Source organism: Mirounga angustirostris, unplaced genomic scaffold, assembly GCF_029215605.1.
Source record: "Mirounga angustirostris isolate CCGP_5_RB_7025 unplaced genomic scaffold, mMirAng1.0.hap1 SCAF_17, whole genome shotgun sequence".
Lineage (NCBI taxonomy): Eukaryota > Metazoa > Chordata > Mammalia > Carnivora > Phocidae > Mirounga > Mirounga angustirostris.
The window spans coordinates 1,404,349-1,421,450 of record NW_026991725.1 but is presented as its reverse complement, the minus strand read 5'-3'; the positions used below and the strand labels follow the sequence as shown (position 1 = coordinate 1,421,450).

General features: G+C 49.3%; 1 protein-coding gene across 5 annotated transcripts in view; it reads left to right on the top strand.

The window, feature by feature from the left end:
- The first annotated feature begins 80 nt into the window (after window positions 1-80).
- Window positions 81-17,102, top strand: part of SGSM2 (small G protein signaling modulator 2) — a 38,989-nt gene continuing 21,967 nt past the window's right edge. For 2 of the 5 annotated variants that reach the window (XM_054510993.2, XM_045889640.3), the window contains exons 1-2: window positions 82-1,106; window positions 4,995-5,070. In XM_054510993.2, the coding sequence (XP_054366968.1) occupies window positions 1,050-1,106; window positions 4,995-5,070 (133 nt within the window). In that variant the 5' untranslated portion in view covers window positions 82-1,049. Of the gene's footprint in view, window positions 1,107-4,994; window positions 5,071-17,102 lie in introns of all 5 variants that reach the window. The other 3 variants (XM_064582974.1, XM_045889638.3, XM_064582975.1) reach the window with 3 other exon arrangements.

The window sequence follows — 17,102 nt, the reverse complement described above, 5'->3', positions numbered from 1 at the left end:
ACGGTCGCGTCTCTGCAAAACCGCCGGGTAAACTTTTCCCACGCGGCGGTCTGCGGCTGGGGACCTTGAAAAATCGGATGTAGAGTCGAGGTTTGGGCTCTAGGTCCTGAAGGGCTTTTTTGCTACCCGTATTTTCATTTTTTTGCGCCATCAAGTTGTATCACTTAGGAGGCTGTTGAAGTTTCTCCATTCGTGCGAAAGAGGGCTAAGCCCCACCTCTCATCTAGCTTTGTGCACGTAGCTCCTCAGTTACCATCTTGAGCAACCCTTTCTTTCTTTTGTGGGGCTGGTCAAGTCTACAAGGCAAATTGCGTGGAAGGCACTTTTCTCACCTTCACGGGCTCCGTATAAGTTCCCGCTGATCTCATTTATTCCATCCCGGCGCTCCCACCTCTCACGTAGCTTCAGGAAGGGCGGGACAGGAGAGGGAGAGCTGGCCTTGACACTCGAGCCCTCAGGAGGATTTAGAGGAACGAGGGAGCTTTGGCCTTTCAGCCAGGAGAATAACGCTGGCTTCCCCAGAGCCATACTCGAGGTGCGAGGGACCCCGGCCCTTCCCGTCGGGAAAACGAGGGAGTAGAAGTCAAGGAGCGTCTAGCTGGGTTGAGGCCAACTACGATGTGAGCAACTTTCCCTCAGCCGCGGGGTCCAGGGCGCGTCAACCACTCGGCGCAGCGCTGCGCGGAACTGGCTGCCGGCGCTCACAATGCGGGTTCGCACCCTCGGGGCGGGAGCCTGCGCGTTGCCATGACAGCGGCACGCGAGGCGCGCACCCGGGGGCCCGCCACCCCCAGGAGCGCGCAGCCTCCCCCCGCCCCGACCCCCCCCTCCGGGTTGCAGAGCGCACCCCCCGCCCCCGGCTGTGGGAAGGGGCCGGGCCAGCCGCCTGACGTCTGTGTGGGGCTCGGAAGATGGCTGCGGCGGCGGCGGCGGCGGGCGGGGGCTCCGCCTTGAGCGTGGGGCGCTGAGTTGAGAGGCGCGGAGGCTGCTAGGGCGCTAGGGGGGCTTAGGGGGCAGCTCGGCGACGCCTCCCCGCCACCCGCCGCAACATGGGCAGCGCGGAGGACGCAGTCAAAGAGAAACTGCTGTGGAACGTGAAAAAGGAGGTAAAGTCGGGGCAAGGACCCCCGGGGCTCGCGTCCGTGCCCGCGGGCCCGGGGCTGGGGGGGCTCGAAAAGGTCCGCGCTCCCCCTTCCCGGGCGCGGGAGCTCACGGCCCTGGGCCGGGCGGGGGCGGGGGCGGGGTCCTGGACTGGCTGCGGCTCCCGCCTCCCTCCCGGATCTGGGAACAGCACCCCTCGGTTCGAGGGGCCAGGCCGGCCCTCCGACGCTTGTTTGCTCCGCGATCCCGCAGTTCCCCGCCCTGTGACGGCAACAGCCCTGGGAGACCAAGGTCGGGGGAGGGGTGGCGGCGATTTCTGGAGAGGTGGTGCTGCCCATTCATTGCCCGCGCCGCCTGGGGAGGGGGCGGGGCCTCGCGCGGCCTCAGACAACGCTAAACCCGTGGTTTGGGGGCTTAGGTTGGGTTTGCCCTACACCCGATTCAGGGATCCCTCTGGGAACTGAGTCGCGGCTTCGGCTTCGGGAGGGTTCGTAGCACACCTCACTGCTTCTCACTCCACGCCCACGTCCCTACCCAGAGACCACGGGGGAGGCGGCTTGAGAATGGTTTTTAAGACTCAGATTTTTTTCCCCCGTTTGAGGGAACCCTCAACCCAAATGTCAGGAAGACAGGAGCCCTCCCTCTACTAATGTCTTTTACCTTGGCCCTGCCCTAAAGCCCATTTCAATTTCATTGTGGCGGGGGGGGGGGGTACCCATATGAATGACTCACAGCGTATGAGAGCTGGAGAGCTCAAACCTGCAGCGTGGATTAGAATGGATTAGGCCTCTGGAACCATGAACTCCGCAGCTACCTCTGTGGCTGTCTTTTACCAGATGTGCAATCTCCATGAGGGCAGGAAACCCGTCTGTTTTGTCCACTGTTCTGTATTCAGGACCTGGCACACAGTAGGCATTCAATGAATATTTGGTAAATATCTTGGAGACTGCAAGATGGTAGGCATTCATAACCTTGGAATACTCTGAACCTAGCTCTGTGTGACTTGAATAAGTCACTTAACCTCTCTGAGTCTTAATTTCTTCATCCCTGAAAGAAGGATATGTACTTCATATATAAAAGTTTACCATATTGGTTCCTTTACCCCTTCCTGGAGTTTCAGGATTGGAGAAGACTCTGGGTTCTTAAACTTCTGGAAGGCTCTGGATGGTTCTCCTGCATTAACTATGGCCTGGCTACTATGCCCTAACATTTATTTGTTCCCTTCCCTCTTGCTGGCAAAGAAGTAGTTGAAGCCATCACCTTTCCAGCTGTGTGTGAGAACTCCCTTGTGACTTTCCTGTGAAGTGGCCAAGAAAGTATTTTAGGCCAGGAGTATTATCAAATCGGCATTTAAACTCCAGACCTGGTCTCCCCAAGGATAAGCGAAATCCCAAGTCTCAGGTTATCCTAAGGAAACAAGCAATCTAGTGACAGAGACTCATATGAACAGTATAAACAAGAACAAAAAAGTAGCCATACCTAAACTATGGACAGATGTGCTAGGATTGTTGGTGTGATCCAAATTTAGGGTTGATCGGTGATATAGGAAAGATTTCTTAGAAGACCGTGATTCTTTTTTCAATACTTAGAAGGCTCTTTATACTACTCCAAGAATGATTCCTAAACAATTGTGAGAAATGTCCAAAATATGTCACAGCCACGTATATTACCTTACAAAGTTTAACCTTCTCTCAATTCTTAGCTCCTTTCTCCCTTCAGCACTTGTTTTAGAGAGAAACATATCCTTTCCTCTTCTATGAGTGGAAACAGTGGGGATAATTTGGGGCAAGGCTGGTCTTTCAACACAAAACCTCTGGTATAATTCTAGAGTCATCTATAGGTCCTTCTAACCCCCAGATCTGCCCTACCCACCTGTTTCAGATGCCTGCAGGTCTTTGAGCTGTGACTTTATGCTCTGTTTAATAGAAACACCCCTTGGGAAGAAATCTAGGAAGCTTTTAACAGTTTAGAGTGCAGGATCAATCTGATTTCCCTCTACCTAACTGCTAATCATGAGCAGTTTCCAATAGAAGCCTCCAGGTCCTTCCTCCCTCCTCCCCAGGCTTTAGAAGCTTTACCATTCTCCAAACTGTACAGTCCTAGGTGAGAGGGCCTTGGGAACAAGGGCAGCATCAGAACACTGCATGCGATGTCCAAAGAATGTCAAAGACACACTCTGCCCAGAGCTTACTTTATCTGTGAGATTTTATACTGGGGTTGAGGTAATCCATCCCTCTAATCTCCAGTATTACTATCTGTGTCTTGGCAGGTTCCCCCAGGACATCAAAAATGCTTGGCTTAAGGGTTGGGAGCAACTAGAACCTCATACACTGCTAATGGGAGTGTAAATTTATAACCACTTTGGAGAGCTATTTGGCGAAATCTAGTAAAGTGGAATATAGGTATCAGAAATTCCTTGTCTAGAAATATAAATCCAAGGAAATGAGCACCTATGTTCACTAAAAGACATATCTGTAATGTTCATAGTAGCGCTATTCATGACAGCCCCAAATTGGAAACTACCCACATGCCAGTCAATTGCGCTATGTTAACACAATAGAGAATGAATGATCCACAGCTACATACAACATGAACACATCTTACAATCATACCAGAGAGCAAAAGAAACCCAGTCACAGGGGCACTTGGGTGGCTCAGTCGGTTAAGAATCTGCCTTTTCGGCTCAGGTCTTGATCCCAGGGTCCTGGAATAGAGCCCTGCATTGTGCTCCCTGCTTGGCGGGAAGCTTGCTTCTCCCTCTCCCACTCCCCCTGCTTGTGTTCCCTCTCTGGCTGTGTCTCTCTCGGTCAAATAAATAAATAAAATCTTTTAAAAAAAAAAAAAGGAAGGGGCGCTTGGGTGGCTCAGTTGGTTAAGCGACTGCCTTCGGCTCAGGTCATGATCCTGGAGTCCCAGGATCGAGTCCCGCATCGGGCTCCCTGCTCGGCAGGGAGTCTGCTTCTCCCTCTGACCCTCCCCCCTCTCATGTTCTCTCTCTCTCTCATTCTCTCTCTCAAATAAATAAAATCTTTAAAAAAAAAAAAAAGGAAACCCAGTCACAAAACACTACACACTGATTTCATCTATAAAAAGTATAAAAACGCACAAAACAACTCTATGATAAAAGAAGTCAGGATAGCGGGAATCCTTGAAGGGAGTAGTGACTGGAAGTATGACAGTGGTGGGTGCTTGAGGGTGCTGGTCACATGTTCTGTTTCTTCATCTGTCTTGGTTTGGCAGGTGTGTTCAACTTGTGAAAATTCATCAAGCTGTATAATTATGATATATATTTTTCTCTATAGTTTTACTATCCATTAATAAAAAAGTTTTGTGTGCGTGTAGTTTTTTTAAAAGTCCTTTCCTAAAGAAAGATGTGACTGCTCATCTTACAAGGTATTTGGAAGCTTTTATATCCAGGTAGGAACCCAAAACATCAGGATTTTATTGAGACAGAAAGAAGGCTGGGCTTGCAAGCATGTGGAGAGTGTCTCTGAGGCCTGGATGAACCCTAACCTTGGAGAAGAGGGAGTAAAAGAGGGGCAGGTTGTTTGTCTATACCCTGTAGTGAGCTAGTTTGTCCCTAACGTACAGTGTATCTGCCCAGAAGCCCTTTTCCAGCTAAGTACAGATGAGCAAATGGCATCCTGTCCTTCTCCACAGTGGGGTACTTCCTCCTGGACTGAAACATCTGCACTGATTGCTTGTTGGATTTATGACATCTCTCTTCCTGGTTGCCTTTCCAAGAAGACACTTTGCTTCCCCACCCCTCCTATCCCTATGTACTCTATTCTGCAAGTGTCCGAATCCAGGCCAGGAGAGCAGGGCCAAGCCGTTTACTTGCCCACAGGCCTTTGATCAGAAAAATAAATAAGATGTTGCCCATTTGTCCACAGGTGAAGCAAATCATGGAGGAGGCTGTCACCAGGAAGTTTGTGCATGAGGATAGCAGCCACATCATTGCTCTGTGTGGTGAGTGACTGGGGGCGGTGGGAAGTGGGTTTAGAACTGCAGACACTGTCTTAGGCCTAGGAAAGAATAGTCCTCAGGTTTAGTAGTTTTCAAATATGGCTGCAAATTAGAATCCAACTCTGAAACATTTGAGATCTCCCTGGGCCTGGTCCCCGACCTACTGAATCAGGATCTCCAGGGCCCAAGGATCTACATATATCTAGTTCCTTTGATCCTTTGTGTGCATCAGAGTCACCGGAAGTGACTCTGTTAAAACACAGATTCCTGAGTCCCAACCCTGGAATTTCTGATTCTGGTAGGTCTGGGGTTGGCCTGAGAATTTGCATTTCTGACAGGTGGTTCTGATGCTGCTGGTCCAGGGACCACACCTTGAGAACCACTGACCTAGGTAATTCTGGTTTGGGAATCACTGCTCTAGTTTATTTTTACTTTAACTTTGGGGGAAGGGTTTGTAGTTTTGGGTGCTTTCTGTGCCACATCTACTTTCTAATTAATCCCACCCGCGTTGCTCTGGCATCCCAGCTCTCCAAGCACTGGATTGGGTGCAAAACAACATGGGCTACGATAGGAGGGAAAGCCAAAAGCCCTCCCGCCTTACAAAGGAAAAAGTCAGTAATGAAGCATCCCTTTCTCCTCACTGTGAAGACTTCTGCCTTTGCAGGGGCAACCTCACCTACAATAGAGTTTCCTTGGATTTCCAGGAATTCAATCTTCCTTTCAGCTCCCTTTCTGAGGGGACAGCTTGCCATCTCTATGTTGTTTTCCTTGGCCTCTGAGATTGGTGTTTGGGATTTCTGGAAGGGAGGTTGTGTATTCTGAGAGGAAGGAACGAAAGGAGCAAATAAGGGAAAGAGCACTGTTTGACAGTACCATGGTGAGACAGATAGAGCTGCCCACCATCAGTATAGCAACAAATGCTGAGGGTCTGCCATGAGCCAGATCCTGTTCTCCAGATAGGGAAATAGCAGTAACAAGATAGAGTCTCTGCCCCAAAGGGCTTACATTTTGTGGGGAGAGACAAAACCAAATGTGCATATAAATGTATCCTGTAATAAAGGTATGAAGAAAAATAAAGCAGAGAGATGAGGGAGAGCAGCTGGGGAGAGATGACCTGTGAGCAGAGCCTGAGTGACAGACTGAGGATTCACATGAATCCTGGTGCTCTGCTTATTTACGTCATCTTGGACAAGTTTCTTAACTTCTGTCACCCTTAGTTTGCTCCCCTAAAAACAGGACGGATTCCTATCTCAAGGAATTTTTGTGGGGATTGAGATGATGCATGTGAGCATTTCTAGCACTGTAAGAGCTCAGGAAATGTCCATCTTTCCTTCTTCTTTGGATGTTGAGGCTGAAACTAAGTTTGCAGGATTTGAGTTCCCACCATCTTCCTTTCGGGTAAGTTTCCCGATTCTTTGAGATGTTATGATTCCCAGAGTTACAAGGAGCAATCTAATCTCACCTTTTCTCAGGCAGAACCTACATTAGGGGAGAAGCATGGTAGTCTGCAATAAGTGGCTTCGAAGAATATTAAGAACTCTACTCCTTTCCACCTGTGTTGTGTGCCCCTGACATCAGCCACTATCTGTCGTTGTCACCAGAAGGGCTCTGCTGGTGGCCCAGTTATGCATGGCTTAATTCCTCATCCAGACCACATACAACAAATACAGAAAACAATAAAATAGCACAAACAGCTTGTGCGTGGGCACCACATGTGGGTGGCCAAGGGGGAATAGGGGAAAGAGAGGCAGGGAGAAGAGTTGTGGGTATCTCACATTCAGGCCAATTAGGATGAGCAAACTGTCAGCTCTCCTCTGATCAGTCCAGGGGCCCACAGGAAGCAGTGGAGCTTTCACTTTTGTCTCCTGCCTGGAAGCCCAGGGCTCTTTCTAGCAGGCAGAGATACTACCCTCAAAAGGAATGATACTTCTACTTTCAGCCAGTTGTAGTTGCTGAAACAGAACAGGGGTCTGTGAAATAGACCCAAGTCTCCAGGGTTCTGCTGGATCTCAGGAGGTGCCTTAGGTCTGCCAGTGCAAACTTAAATGTCCACAATCAGATGAGAACAGTCCACACAAGAAGCTGTCTGGGTGTGAGACTGCAGGCAGTGGTGGTGGGATCTGGGGTGAACTGAGTATTGCTTTGCCACCATTCAGCTCCTGCAGGAATGCCAGCCCAGCCTTGCCATGGCCTTTGTTTTATTTTAGAGAAGCCATAAGTCTGGGTTTTTATTTTCAAAGATTGACAACTAATTCCCATTATGTATTTATTTTTTTATTTATTTTAAGTAGGCGCCAGGCCCAGCATGGGGCACAATGCGGGACTTGAACTCATGACCCTGAGATCAAGAGTTGGATGCTTAATGGACTGAGCCACCCAGGCATCCCAAAATTCCCATTTTTAAAAAACGTGTGGGCCAAACAAAAGGCATCTCCAAGCCTCTGCCAGTTTTGCTGCCCCTGCCTTGGGCTCAGTGCTGTCACTGAGGGGAATGTTAGCAGGAGGGGTTGCCAACAGTATAAAGCTAAGTCAAGCCCATGGAAAAAGGAATCCTTGGGCTTTGTCAAAATTGGTATTCAGTGGTGAGGTAAATCCCAATTTGGGCTCAAAATAAGGTATGTTTAAAGCAGTGTCTATCAAACTTTTTTCCTGTCTGCAAGCCATTTACATGCATCATACAAGAGAATCATAATCAGGGATTTTTGGGAGGAGGTAGAGGAAAGAATAGAGATGTATTGATGGAAAACTGCACCCCTTTGGTTTTTTGAAGATTTTGATGTGCCAGTCTCCTTTACCCTTGGGCAAATGCTCAGAAATGCATTTCTAGTCTGAAGTAGATCCAGTCTTATACTGGGTCCTGCTGTTGTCCCAACCACATCCAGAATTCAACTTTGTTCTGGGAGGAATTGGAGTGCAGAGAAGGTACTGAGAGATCTGAGCAGAGCAAAAGCTGTGGAGGTTGGATTAACCACGGAGTGGCCACATTCCCTAGAGCCTTGGAGAGCACTGGGGCCCTGGGCCCCTCTGTTCTTGGCAGGGGAGGGCAGGGCCTCGGCAAGATGAGCTGCTCTCAGCTTCCTTCGAGTAGAGATACTTGAACTGGAAACAAGACTCTTCCTGGAGAGCCTTAGAAATGGAACTGAAGAATCCCGGGGGTGAGCCCTGACCCTGGGCAAACCCAGGAAAGTTGTGCCAGACCCCTGTTTCTATTACCCACGGGAGGAGGCAGACTCCCAGGACTGGCGAGAAGTGTGTGTTTCTTGTGTGTGTGCTGTGGTTGTTCCTAAACCTGTTTGTCCAGAAGCTGGTCAGGCCCCTATAGGTGGAAACCTTGTGAGGAAGCTTTGCTGGGCAAGCCCTGGCTGGCAGTGGGGAGGGCTTCTCTGTGTGCTGTTCTCCAACCACACAGCATGGCTGTCAGGATCAGGCCCGCAGCCAGAGGCTGGGGCTTGGGGAGTAGGCCCAAACCCACCACTGTAGGAAAGGGGTCTCTGATATCTCACTTTTTTATCTTAAAAAGGCTTGTCAAGTTTGCATTTCATTTCATAAAATGGTCTTTGAAATGTTTAATATAAAGACCTACTGTTGAATCAAATTAATGCACCTTGTTTTTCCTGTGGCTTCTTAAATCCCCAGATGTAAGCTGATGTCTCCTGCCACCTCCTACCCCAAGGGCAAGGTGCTTTTAACTTTTTTTAAGTTTTATTTATTTTATAAGTACCCCACGTAGGGCTTAAACTCACATACCCAAGATCAAGAGTCTCCTCCTGTTGAGCCAGTCATGTGTCCCATGGTGCTTTTAACTTTTGCTTTTGGGCAACTCAAGGTTAGGTTAAACACCAAACTGTCCCAGATTTCGCCTTTGAACTCTGCATTTGTAATAATAATATACAATGCTTAAAGAGGACACTTTACTCTCTTCCCGTCAGGGATCTGAGGTAATTCAGGCATCAACCCTTGAGCACTGGAGAAGCCGCCATTTCTCTGGATCTGCCCTTCCTCGGGCTCACGGCTAGGTGTGGCTGCCTCCACAGTATTTCTGTGTGCTCTGCTCTGATTGGGCACTGAGTTTGGATTTTAACCTTTGCTGGGTAAAACAGGTTTACAGAGCTGGCCTGGCACAGCAGGTTCTCAGACTCGTAATGTCTCTTCCGCTCGGCCCGCAAGGCATTGGGGGCAGGGCCCAGGCCCAGGTCAGTCCTGCCCCTCAGTCACTGGGGTCCCAGCTCTCCCTGCGCACATCCGCAATCTGCGGATTGTTGCTTCGGGCTGAAGATGGGCTGTGATGGGAGACAGGGGTGGAGTCTGTGGAGCTGGGAAGAGCAGCAGGGCTTTATTAACAACCCGCTCCCGGTTGCTAAGCAGCTTTCATTAGACTGGAAGGTCGGCTGCGGTGAGCTCCTCTGGGGAATGGTGAGGGGATGCTAATGAGCTGGGAGAGAAGCAGGTGCTCTGGAAGGATTGCCTCTCACCTGAGACGTTGCAGCCAGAGCTATTTCAGCACATGCTGAGATTCAGACTCCAGGCAGTTTTTAGTCTGTGAAAGGGATTCCTTCTCTCTTCTTCCCACCCATACTGAATGAACAGCTCATTCTCAGGGTATCTGGCTTCTGCCTTTCACCTGCAAAAAATCGAGTAGGAAGGAAGGCCCCTGTGGGGAAGTGACTCCTCTCACCCTGCATTGGGACGAGGCTGTGGGCCTATGGTGGTGGTCTGTAGCCCAGACACTAAATGTGTGACCATGGCCGGTTACTCAGCAGCTCTGAACCTACCCCAGAGGGTTGATGTGAGGACCAACGGAATGACACAGGTAAAGCACACAGCATGGAGCCAGGTACACAGTAGGTGCTCAGTAAATGTTGCTGCTATCATCATCACCACCACCAGCAACTTTCTACTTTGTTCTTCAAAGTGATCCTACAGGGTGGGGAGATGGGTGAAATAGGTGAAGGGGATTAAGAGGACACTTACCATGGTGGGCACTGAATAATATATAGAACTGTTGAATCGGTAGGTTTTACATCTGAAACTAATATAACACCGCATGTTAATTACATTGGAATTTAAAAAAAAAAGTGATCCTATAACCTTCCCCATCAAGCCTTCTAGAACCTGCTCCAGGATTTCATTCGAGAATCCATGTTTCTTAGAGTTTGGAGCATCTAAACAATTAGAGAAATTTGAACTCCAGGAACTCAATAATATTAAGAAATTTTTATTAATTTTGTAGGTGCAATAAAGGTATTATATATCTCTTTTTTAAAGAGTCATCTTTTACAGATACCTACTGAAGTAGTCAGTAGATACATGATACCTAAAATTTGCTTCAAAATAACCTGGGGATAAGTGAAAAAGCAGTTGGGGGTGGTATAGCTGAAACAAGATGGGTCATGACTTGACCACTGCTTGAGTTAGGTGATGGGTACATGGTGTTCATTCTGTCATCCTCTTTACTTTTGTATATATTTGGAATTTTCCATAGTGAAGTTTTTTGTTTTTTTTTTTTAAAGAGGAGGAAGAGATATAGTGAGTATAGACAACTCTCCTGAGAAATTTTACATGAAGGGGAGCAGCTAAATGGTTCAATACCTGAATGGGGATATAGGGCCAAGGGAGGTGGTAGTGGTGGTGGGGTTTTTTTGTTTTTGTTTTAAGTTGGAGAAGTTACAGAATGTTTATGTACAAATGGGAAGAACCTAATGGGAAAACATTAAAGATACAGGGAAGAGAAGTGGTGTTTGCTGGAATGATGTTCTTGAGAGGTGAAAGGGGCTAAAACCCAATGTGTAGGTAGACAGGGTGCCTTAGAGAGGAGCACAGCCAGACCATCTGTAGGGACAGGAAAAAGGCAGGGGTGCAGGGAGAAAGACACCAATGCTAATGATCACCTTCAGGGTACCTGAGAAGTAATAAAGGAGCCTTTTGCACTTCTGCATAGCCTGTTGCTTGTAGTCACTCAAAACCTACTGAGATGGGACCTGTTCCTTTCCCTCATTGCAGCTGAAGCTCAGAGAGATTTAGTGCTTTGCACAAAGTCAAATAGCTAGTAGGGAAAGGAGCCAGAGTTTGAAGCCATATCCGTCTGGCTCCAAAGCCCGTGCTACCAGGGATGGGTCCACCCGTGTGGCCTACCTAGGAGAGGAGCCTTGAGGTGTGGGGCATTGCGGAGCAGTTGGCCCTTGTGGAGACATGGCTCAGGTCACCGAACAGTGGACTCGGGGTGTTCAGAGATACTCTGGGAGACAGTGGGTCCTCGCTGAGCTGAGCGAGGCCAGCACTGGCCCGGTTCCCTGGAAAGCCATTGTGAGTGCTGTCCATGCAGATTCTGCCCTGTGTCTCCATCGGGGCGAAGAAGATAGATGTATGTGGGAGGAATTTCATTTTCCTCACCTGCCAGGTTCTGGATTATCAGGGCAGTGCTTTCTCCTCACGAAGAAAGTCTGAATGGGAGAGTTGCTTTCTTGTCTTAGGGCATCGAACCAGGCTGACTGCCCCTGAAAGCTGAAGCAGTCAGCGTTACTAGTGCCGGCAGACAGAAAATATACTCTAGTTACCATAGAAATGCTCGTTCCGGGTCAAAACAGCTGCTGTAGATCCTGGGTGGAAATAGCCAGCCAGGGAAGTGGGGAGGACAGAGGTGGGGGATGCCTGCCCTCTCCCCTTTGCTCTTCCCACTTCATCTGCTACAGACAAAATATTGATTTCTCCCATTGGCAGTTGGAGGAAGTTCCGCCTTAAAAAAAAGGCTGCCCATCCCACCCATTCCTTTACCTCCAGAGAGGCTGCTGCATCCAAACCATTCAGCTTTTAAAAATTCTGCTCTGGGGGCACCCGGCTAGCTCAGCTCGTGGAGCATGCGCCTCTTGATCTCAGGGTCGTGAGTTTGAGCCCCACGTTGAGCATAGGGATTACCCTTTTAAGTGGCGCCTGGGTGGCTCAGTTGGTTAAGCATCTGCCTTCAGCTCGGGGTCATGACCCTGGGGTCCTGGGATTGAGCCCCGCATCCGGCTCCCTGCTCAGCGGGGAGTCTGCCCCTACCCCCCCTGCTCATGCGCACACTCTCTCTCTCAAATAAATAAATAAAATATTTTTAATAATAATAAAAATTTAGGGCACCTGGGTGGCTCAGTTGGTTGGGCGACTGCCTTCGGCTCAGGTCATGGTCCTGGAGTCCCGGGATCGAGTCCCACATCGGGCTCCCTGCTCGGCAGGGAGTCTGCTTCTCCCTCTGGCCCTCCCCCCTCTCATGTGCTCTCTCTCACTCTCTCTCTCAAATAAATAAATAAAATCTTAAAAAAATAATAATAATAATAATAAAAATTTTAAAAAATAAAAATTCTGCTCTAAGTAGTATCCTCAAAAACTCCAGGATCCAAACCAGCCACCTGTGGCTGACTGCTCCACCCCTCACTTTCCTCACTTGGATTCTCTATGGAAACTACAACCACCCAACTCCCCCGTTGCACAGATGGCAGCCAGCAGAGGTGGGCGAGCAGCCTGCTCTTCCCGTTACCATCCCTTCTTGGCTCAGAGCCTTGGGCTTAGCCTTCATGTCAGGCTGTGCTGACTCTGGATGCAGTGTCCCTGTGTCTCAACCAACTGGCCTAGTTCTCCGAAGGCCATTCGGTGGATCCCTCTATTACCAGGCCCCTTGGCTGCTGAGCGCAATTTTAAAATAGGTATGTATGTGAGAGCCAGGGTTGTTGCTGAAGCTCCCTGGGCTGTTGGAGGACCCTTCTCAACCACTGCTGCATGTCCTGGGCAGCCATCGCTTTAGTCCATTCTTATGGGCCCTGGAGATACCACAGCTTGTCCCAGCCCACTGAATTTTCTCTGGTCCTTGCCTTAGCGCAGATCACCTGTGGCTATGCTAAGCAGAGCCCTGGTGCTCTTGTGGGGGTGGGGAACCAAGCCAGTTGGGAGGGATTGCTGAGGGAGCTGGTGAAGGACTGGGTGCCCATGGACAGACCCAGCCTTTCTGGGTTTTGTGAGTTTTGATTCACCTCCAGGCTAGAGAAAGTTTGTAGCATCATCTCATAATAGAATCATGGTATCTGGGTTGGAATGGTCACCTGTTTATTATAATTATTAATCTGATTTGATAATATATTACCTGGTTCATAAATCAAAACTGTACAGAAGTTATACGGTGTAAAGTTTACTCCTTTACTTGGCTCCATTCACATCGCACTTTCCCTCTACTTACCCATCTCCCCCCAGGTAACCGCTACCACTTTTGCTTCTTATGCATCCTTCCAGAATTTTTTATCCTAGTAAAAGAAATTATATTCTTTGTTTCCCCCATACACACCCTTTTTGTAATGAAAAGGTATGCAATCACACTGCCCTGCATCTTGCTTTAGGAAACTTTTCATTGTTAGTTCCTAGAAAGCATCTTCCCTCGTTTTCAGAACTGTATAATAATCCGTTGTGTGAATACACCATATTTACTTAACCTGTCCCCACTGATGGACATGAGGATAGTTTCCAGTCTCTTGCAGGTATATCTGTGGACTAGGTTCTTAGAAGAGGGGTTACCAGGTCAGAGGTTATCTGCACTACTGATGGACAGTACCACATTGTCTTCCCAGGAGTGGTGCATGGTGCCAGTCAGCTGTCCCCACAGCGAGGTCTGAGAAGATCTAGTAACTTCCCGGGTCCCTTCTATCTCTGTCTACCAGTGTCTCCTCTATTCTAAACTGGACTCCTTGGAATGGTTAAATCAGTGTGTAAGGATTTGTGGGAAGGGGCCCTAGAGGCTTCTGTTAGCACTGTGATCTCCAGCCCATTTAGCATTTGTTAAGCCCCGTAACTTAATAGACCTTATTGGGACATCAGAGGTTGGTGAGGGAAAGTTCCAGGGCTAGTCTCGGCCTATCAGTCCAAGCTTTTCTCCGGGAAGATGGTGCCAGGGCTTTTGGGAGAGATGTCCACAGCAAGGTTCTTGTAGTTCCCTGAGCCTTCTTGTCAGGGGGATGGGATGACAGAGTAGAGAGGGTACCATGGGCTCATCTGGCACCATAGCTCCAAAGTTCTACTGGAAGACCAAGGTGAGGAGTGAGAGGGTTGTGCTTATTGAACCATGTCTTTGTTTTGTTTCTCTTTATTCACCCAAACCTTTCCAGTACAACCAATGACCAAAAATAGTGTTGATTTGTATTAACTAGTACACATTTGTCCCATATGAAATGAGCTAGATGATGTCAGGGATGTCTCACCCCTCTTCTGGTGGATCTAGGGTTGCTGTAGGTGGTACCGGGACCTAGTGGAACAGGGGTTCCTGAGCCTTCACTTAGAAGGAGGATGGGTGGGGCGCCTGGGTGGCTCAGTCGGTTAAGCGTCTGCCTTCGGCTCAGGTCATGATCCCGGGGTCCTAGGATCGAGTCCCGCATTGGGCTCTTTGCTCAGCAGGGAGCCTGCTTCTCCCCCTGCTTGTACTCTTCCTCTCTCTCTCTCTCTGTCTCTGTCTCTCTGTCTCCGACAAATAAATAAATAATATCTTTAAAAAAAAAACAGAAGGAGGATGGGATGGGTTGACTTGGTGCTTAAGCCATGATGACCATCTCCTGCCACAGCCTTCTACCCTGGGGAGGGGTCATGGTGGCAGTCTGGGGCAGAAAGTGGAATAAGGTGCTGGAGTTCTGCTTGGTGCTCTGGTTCGGTCAGGAAAGGCGAGGCATGGGCCTCTGGATGGTTTCTCCTGGGAAGGGGTGCTTGACAGTCTGTGAGAGGCCCTCCCTGGGGAGCAAGGGCAGCAAGAGAATTGGACCTCATTGCTGATGGCCCTGCAACTGAGTTCTGAGTGGTGTTCGCTGTACATTGTGGGGCAGGGAGAGTCTTTATACTTGCACCTCTGAGTTTTGACCAGTGTAGCTGTCTGTGGTTCAGCTCAACCCAAAAGTCTTAGAGCAAGGATTCTAAAGCTTTTGGGGATCAAGTACCCCTTTTAGAAGCTAAAAATCATAGATACTGTATCCAGAAAAACACTCAGGTAAGCATGCTGGAGCACACCGATGATTTTCCTCTTAGGATAGTAGTTCTCAATGATTATTAGTGTTATTGTTATTACTATTTTCTCTGCATGCTGCACGCAATATTTTTCATTGCATGTGCTGACTTTTGGAGGACTAAGGGGCAGACAGCCCTGTGGGAATGGGGAAGGACAAGTATAGTTTGAACAGTCACTGGCCAAGGAGCCCTTGGAACTGGGTTAAGAATACCTGGCATAGAGGGTTGTTTACATTGCTTGGAAGGTAAAGATTTCTCCTTCCTCAGATATTGCCTGGCACCTTGCCTACATTTCACAGAAGGGACTTAGGGGCTATGGGGTGAGCAGGATGGTCCTGGGCATGATGCTTGGGCTTCTCTCGATATTCTCTCCTTGCTGTAATTGCTGAGGGATGCCTCTGCTCACCCCAGAGAACCCTAATGCCTGTGCTCATAGGCTGCCTGAGAGTGTGGGGGAGGCCAGGCGGGATGGGAGCGCTGCTACCCACCATTCCCAGGCTCCCCAGCCTGGCTGCATTTGCAATCTCCTGGGGAAGCTGGGAAGGCTAATGGCTCATTATGCCAGCAGTTAGTCACATCACTGAGGCACATGATCCCTCCAGGACTGGTGCCACCTCCTGCCACTCTGGCCGTGTTCAGTGCTGCTTCTCTCCCACTCTGAACAGGGAGTGCAATCCCAGGAAATGGCCACCACTTTCCTACAGGTGCTGCAACCCCAGGACCAAGTGACCAGGGCCACCCAGGACCTCCAGGGACCAAGGGGACAGTCATGGAGTGGAGTATGTGGACACAAGTAGAGATTCTCCCACATGCCCCATACACACATGATATGTGTATAGGTATATCTGTATACACTTGTGCACATACATGTGTGAACATGCTGTGAGGGAAAAGCTGGGCCTTGTAAAATAAAGTCCTCTGAGGCCTGAGCAGGGAAGAGCCCAGCAGGAAGCTCCTAGAAGAGGGAGGGTCCTGCCTTGTTTCCCCTCCCTTGGGATGCTCTTACCTGGTCCAGCATCCAGGTCAGTCCCCGGGATTCTTTCCAACTTCTTGACTTCAGTACCAGAGAGGGCCAGACAAAACTCTTTTTTTTAAAGGTTTATTTATTTATTTGACAGAGACACAGCGAGAGCAGGAACACAAGCAGGGGGAGTTGGAGAGGGAGAAGCAGGCTTCCCGTGGAGCAGGGAGCCCGATGTGGGGCTCGATCCCAGGACCCTGGGATCATGACCTGAGCTGAAGGCAGACGCTTAACGACTGAGCCACCCAGGTGCCCCCAGACAAAACTCCTAAGGACAGCAGTGACTGCCTGTCAGTTACTGAAAATGAGAACAAAAACCAGGTGAGAGCCTGGGAAAGTGGTTATTTCCTGAGGCCAGGCTTCATATTCTAACAACACTAGTCACAGTCAAGTTGATGGGGCCTTAGTTCCTGTCTTCCTGAGAGAGCGGCATCTCCACCCACCCCTGGGCAGCCTGTGGCCCCCCTATCCTCTTCCTGCCAGGGAGAGGTCTTGCAAAAACGCAGCCCTTGCAGGTTAACTGTGGAACAGGATCTCGCCCAAAAGGGCTGAGGACTCGGGAACCAACAAGGACGGAGTGCTTTCTGGGAGCCAGACTCGTGCATGGAGTTTACCCCGTTCGTCCCATGCAACGTTTCATGCCAGTCCTGAGAAGTAGCCCCATTTTGTAGATGAAAACAGGCTCAGAGTGTTTTCCCCCACGTTTCCCAGGGCGGTGAGTGGCCGTGCTAAGCTCCAGACCCTGTTCTGACTCCGATCTGCGGCAGAGCACTGTTGTCAATCCGTATAGAAAGAGCACCTGTGGGCGCCTGGGTGGCTCAGTTGGTTAAGCGACTGCCTTTGGCTCAGGTCATGATCCTGGAGACCCGGGATCGAGTCCCGCATCGCGCACCCTGCTCAGCGGGGAGTCTGCTTCTCCCTCTGACCCTTCCCCCTCTCATGCTCTCTCTATCTCATTCTCTCTCTCAAATAAATAAATAAAATCTTTAAAAAAAAAAAAAAGAAA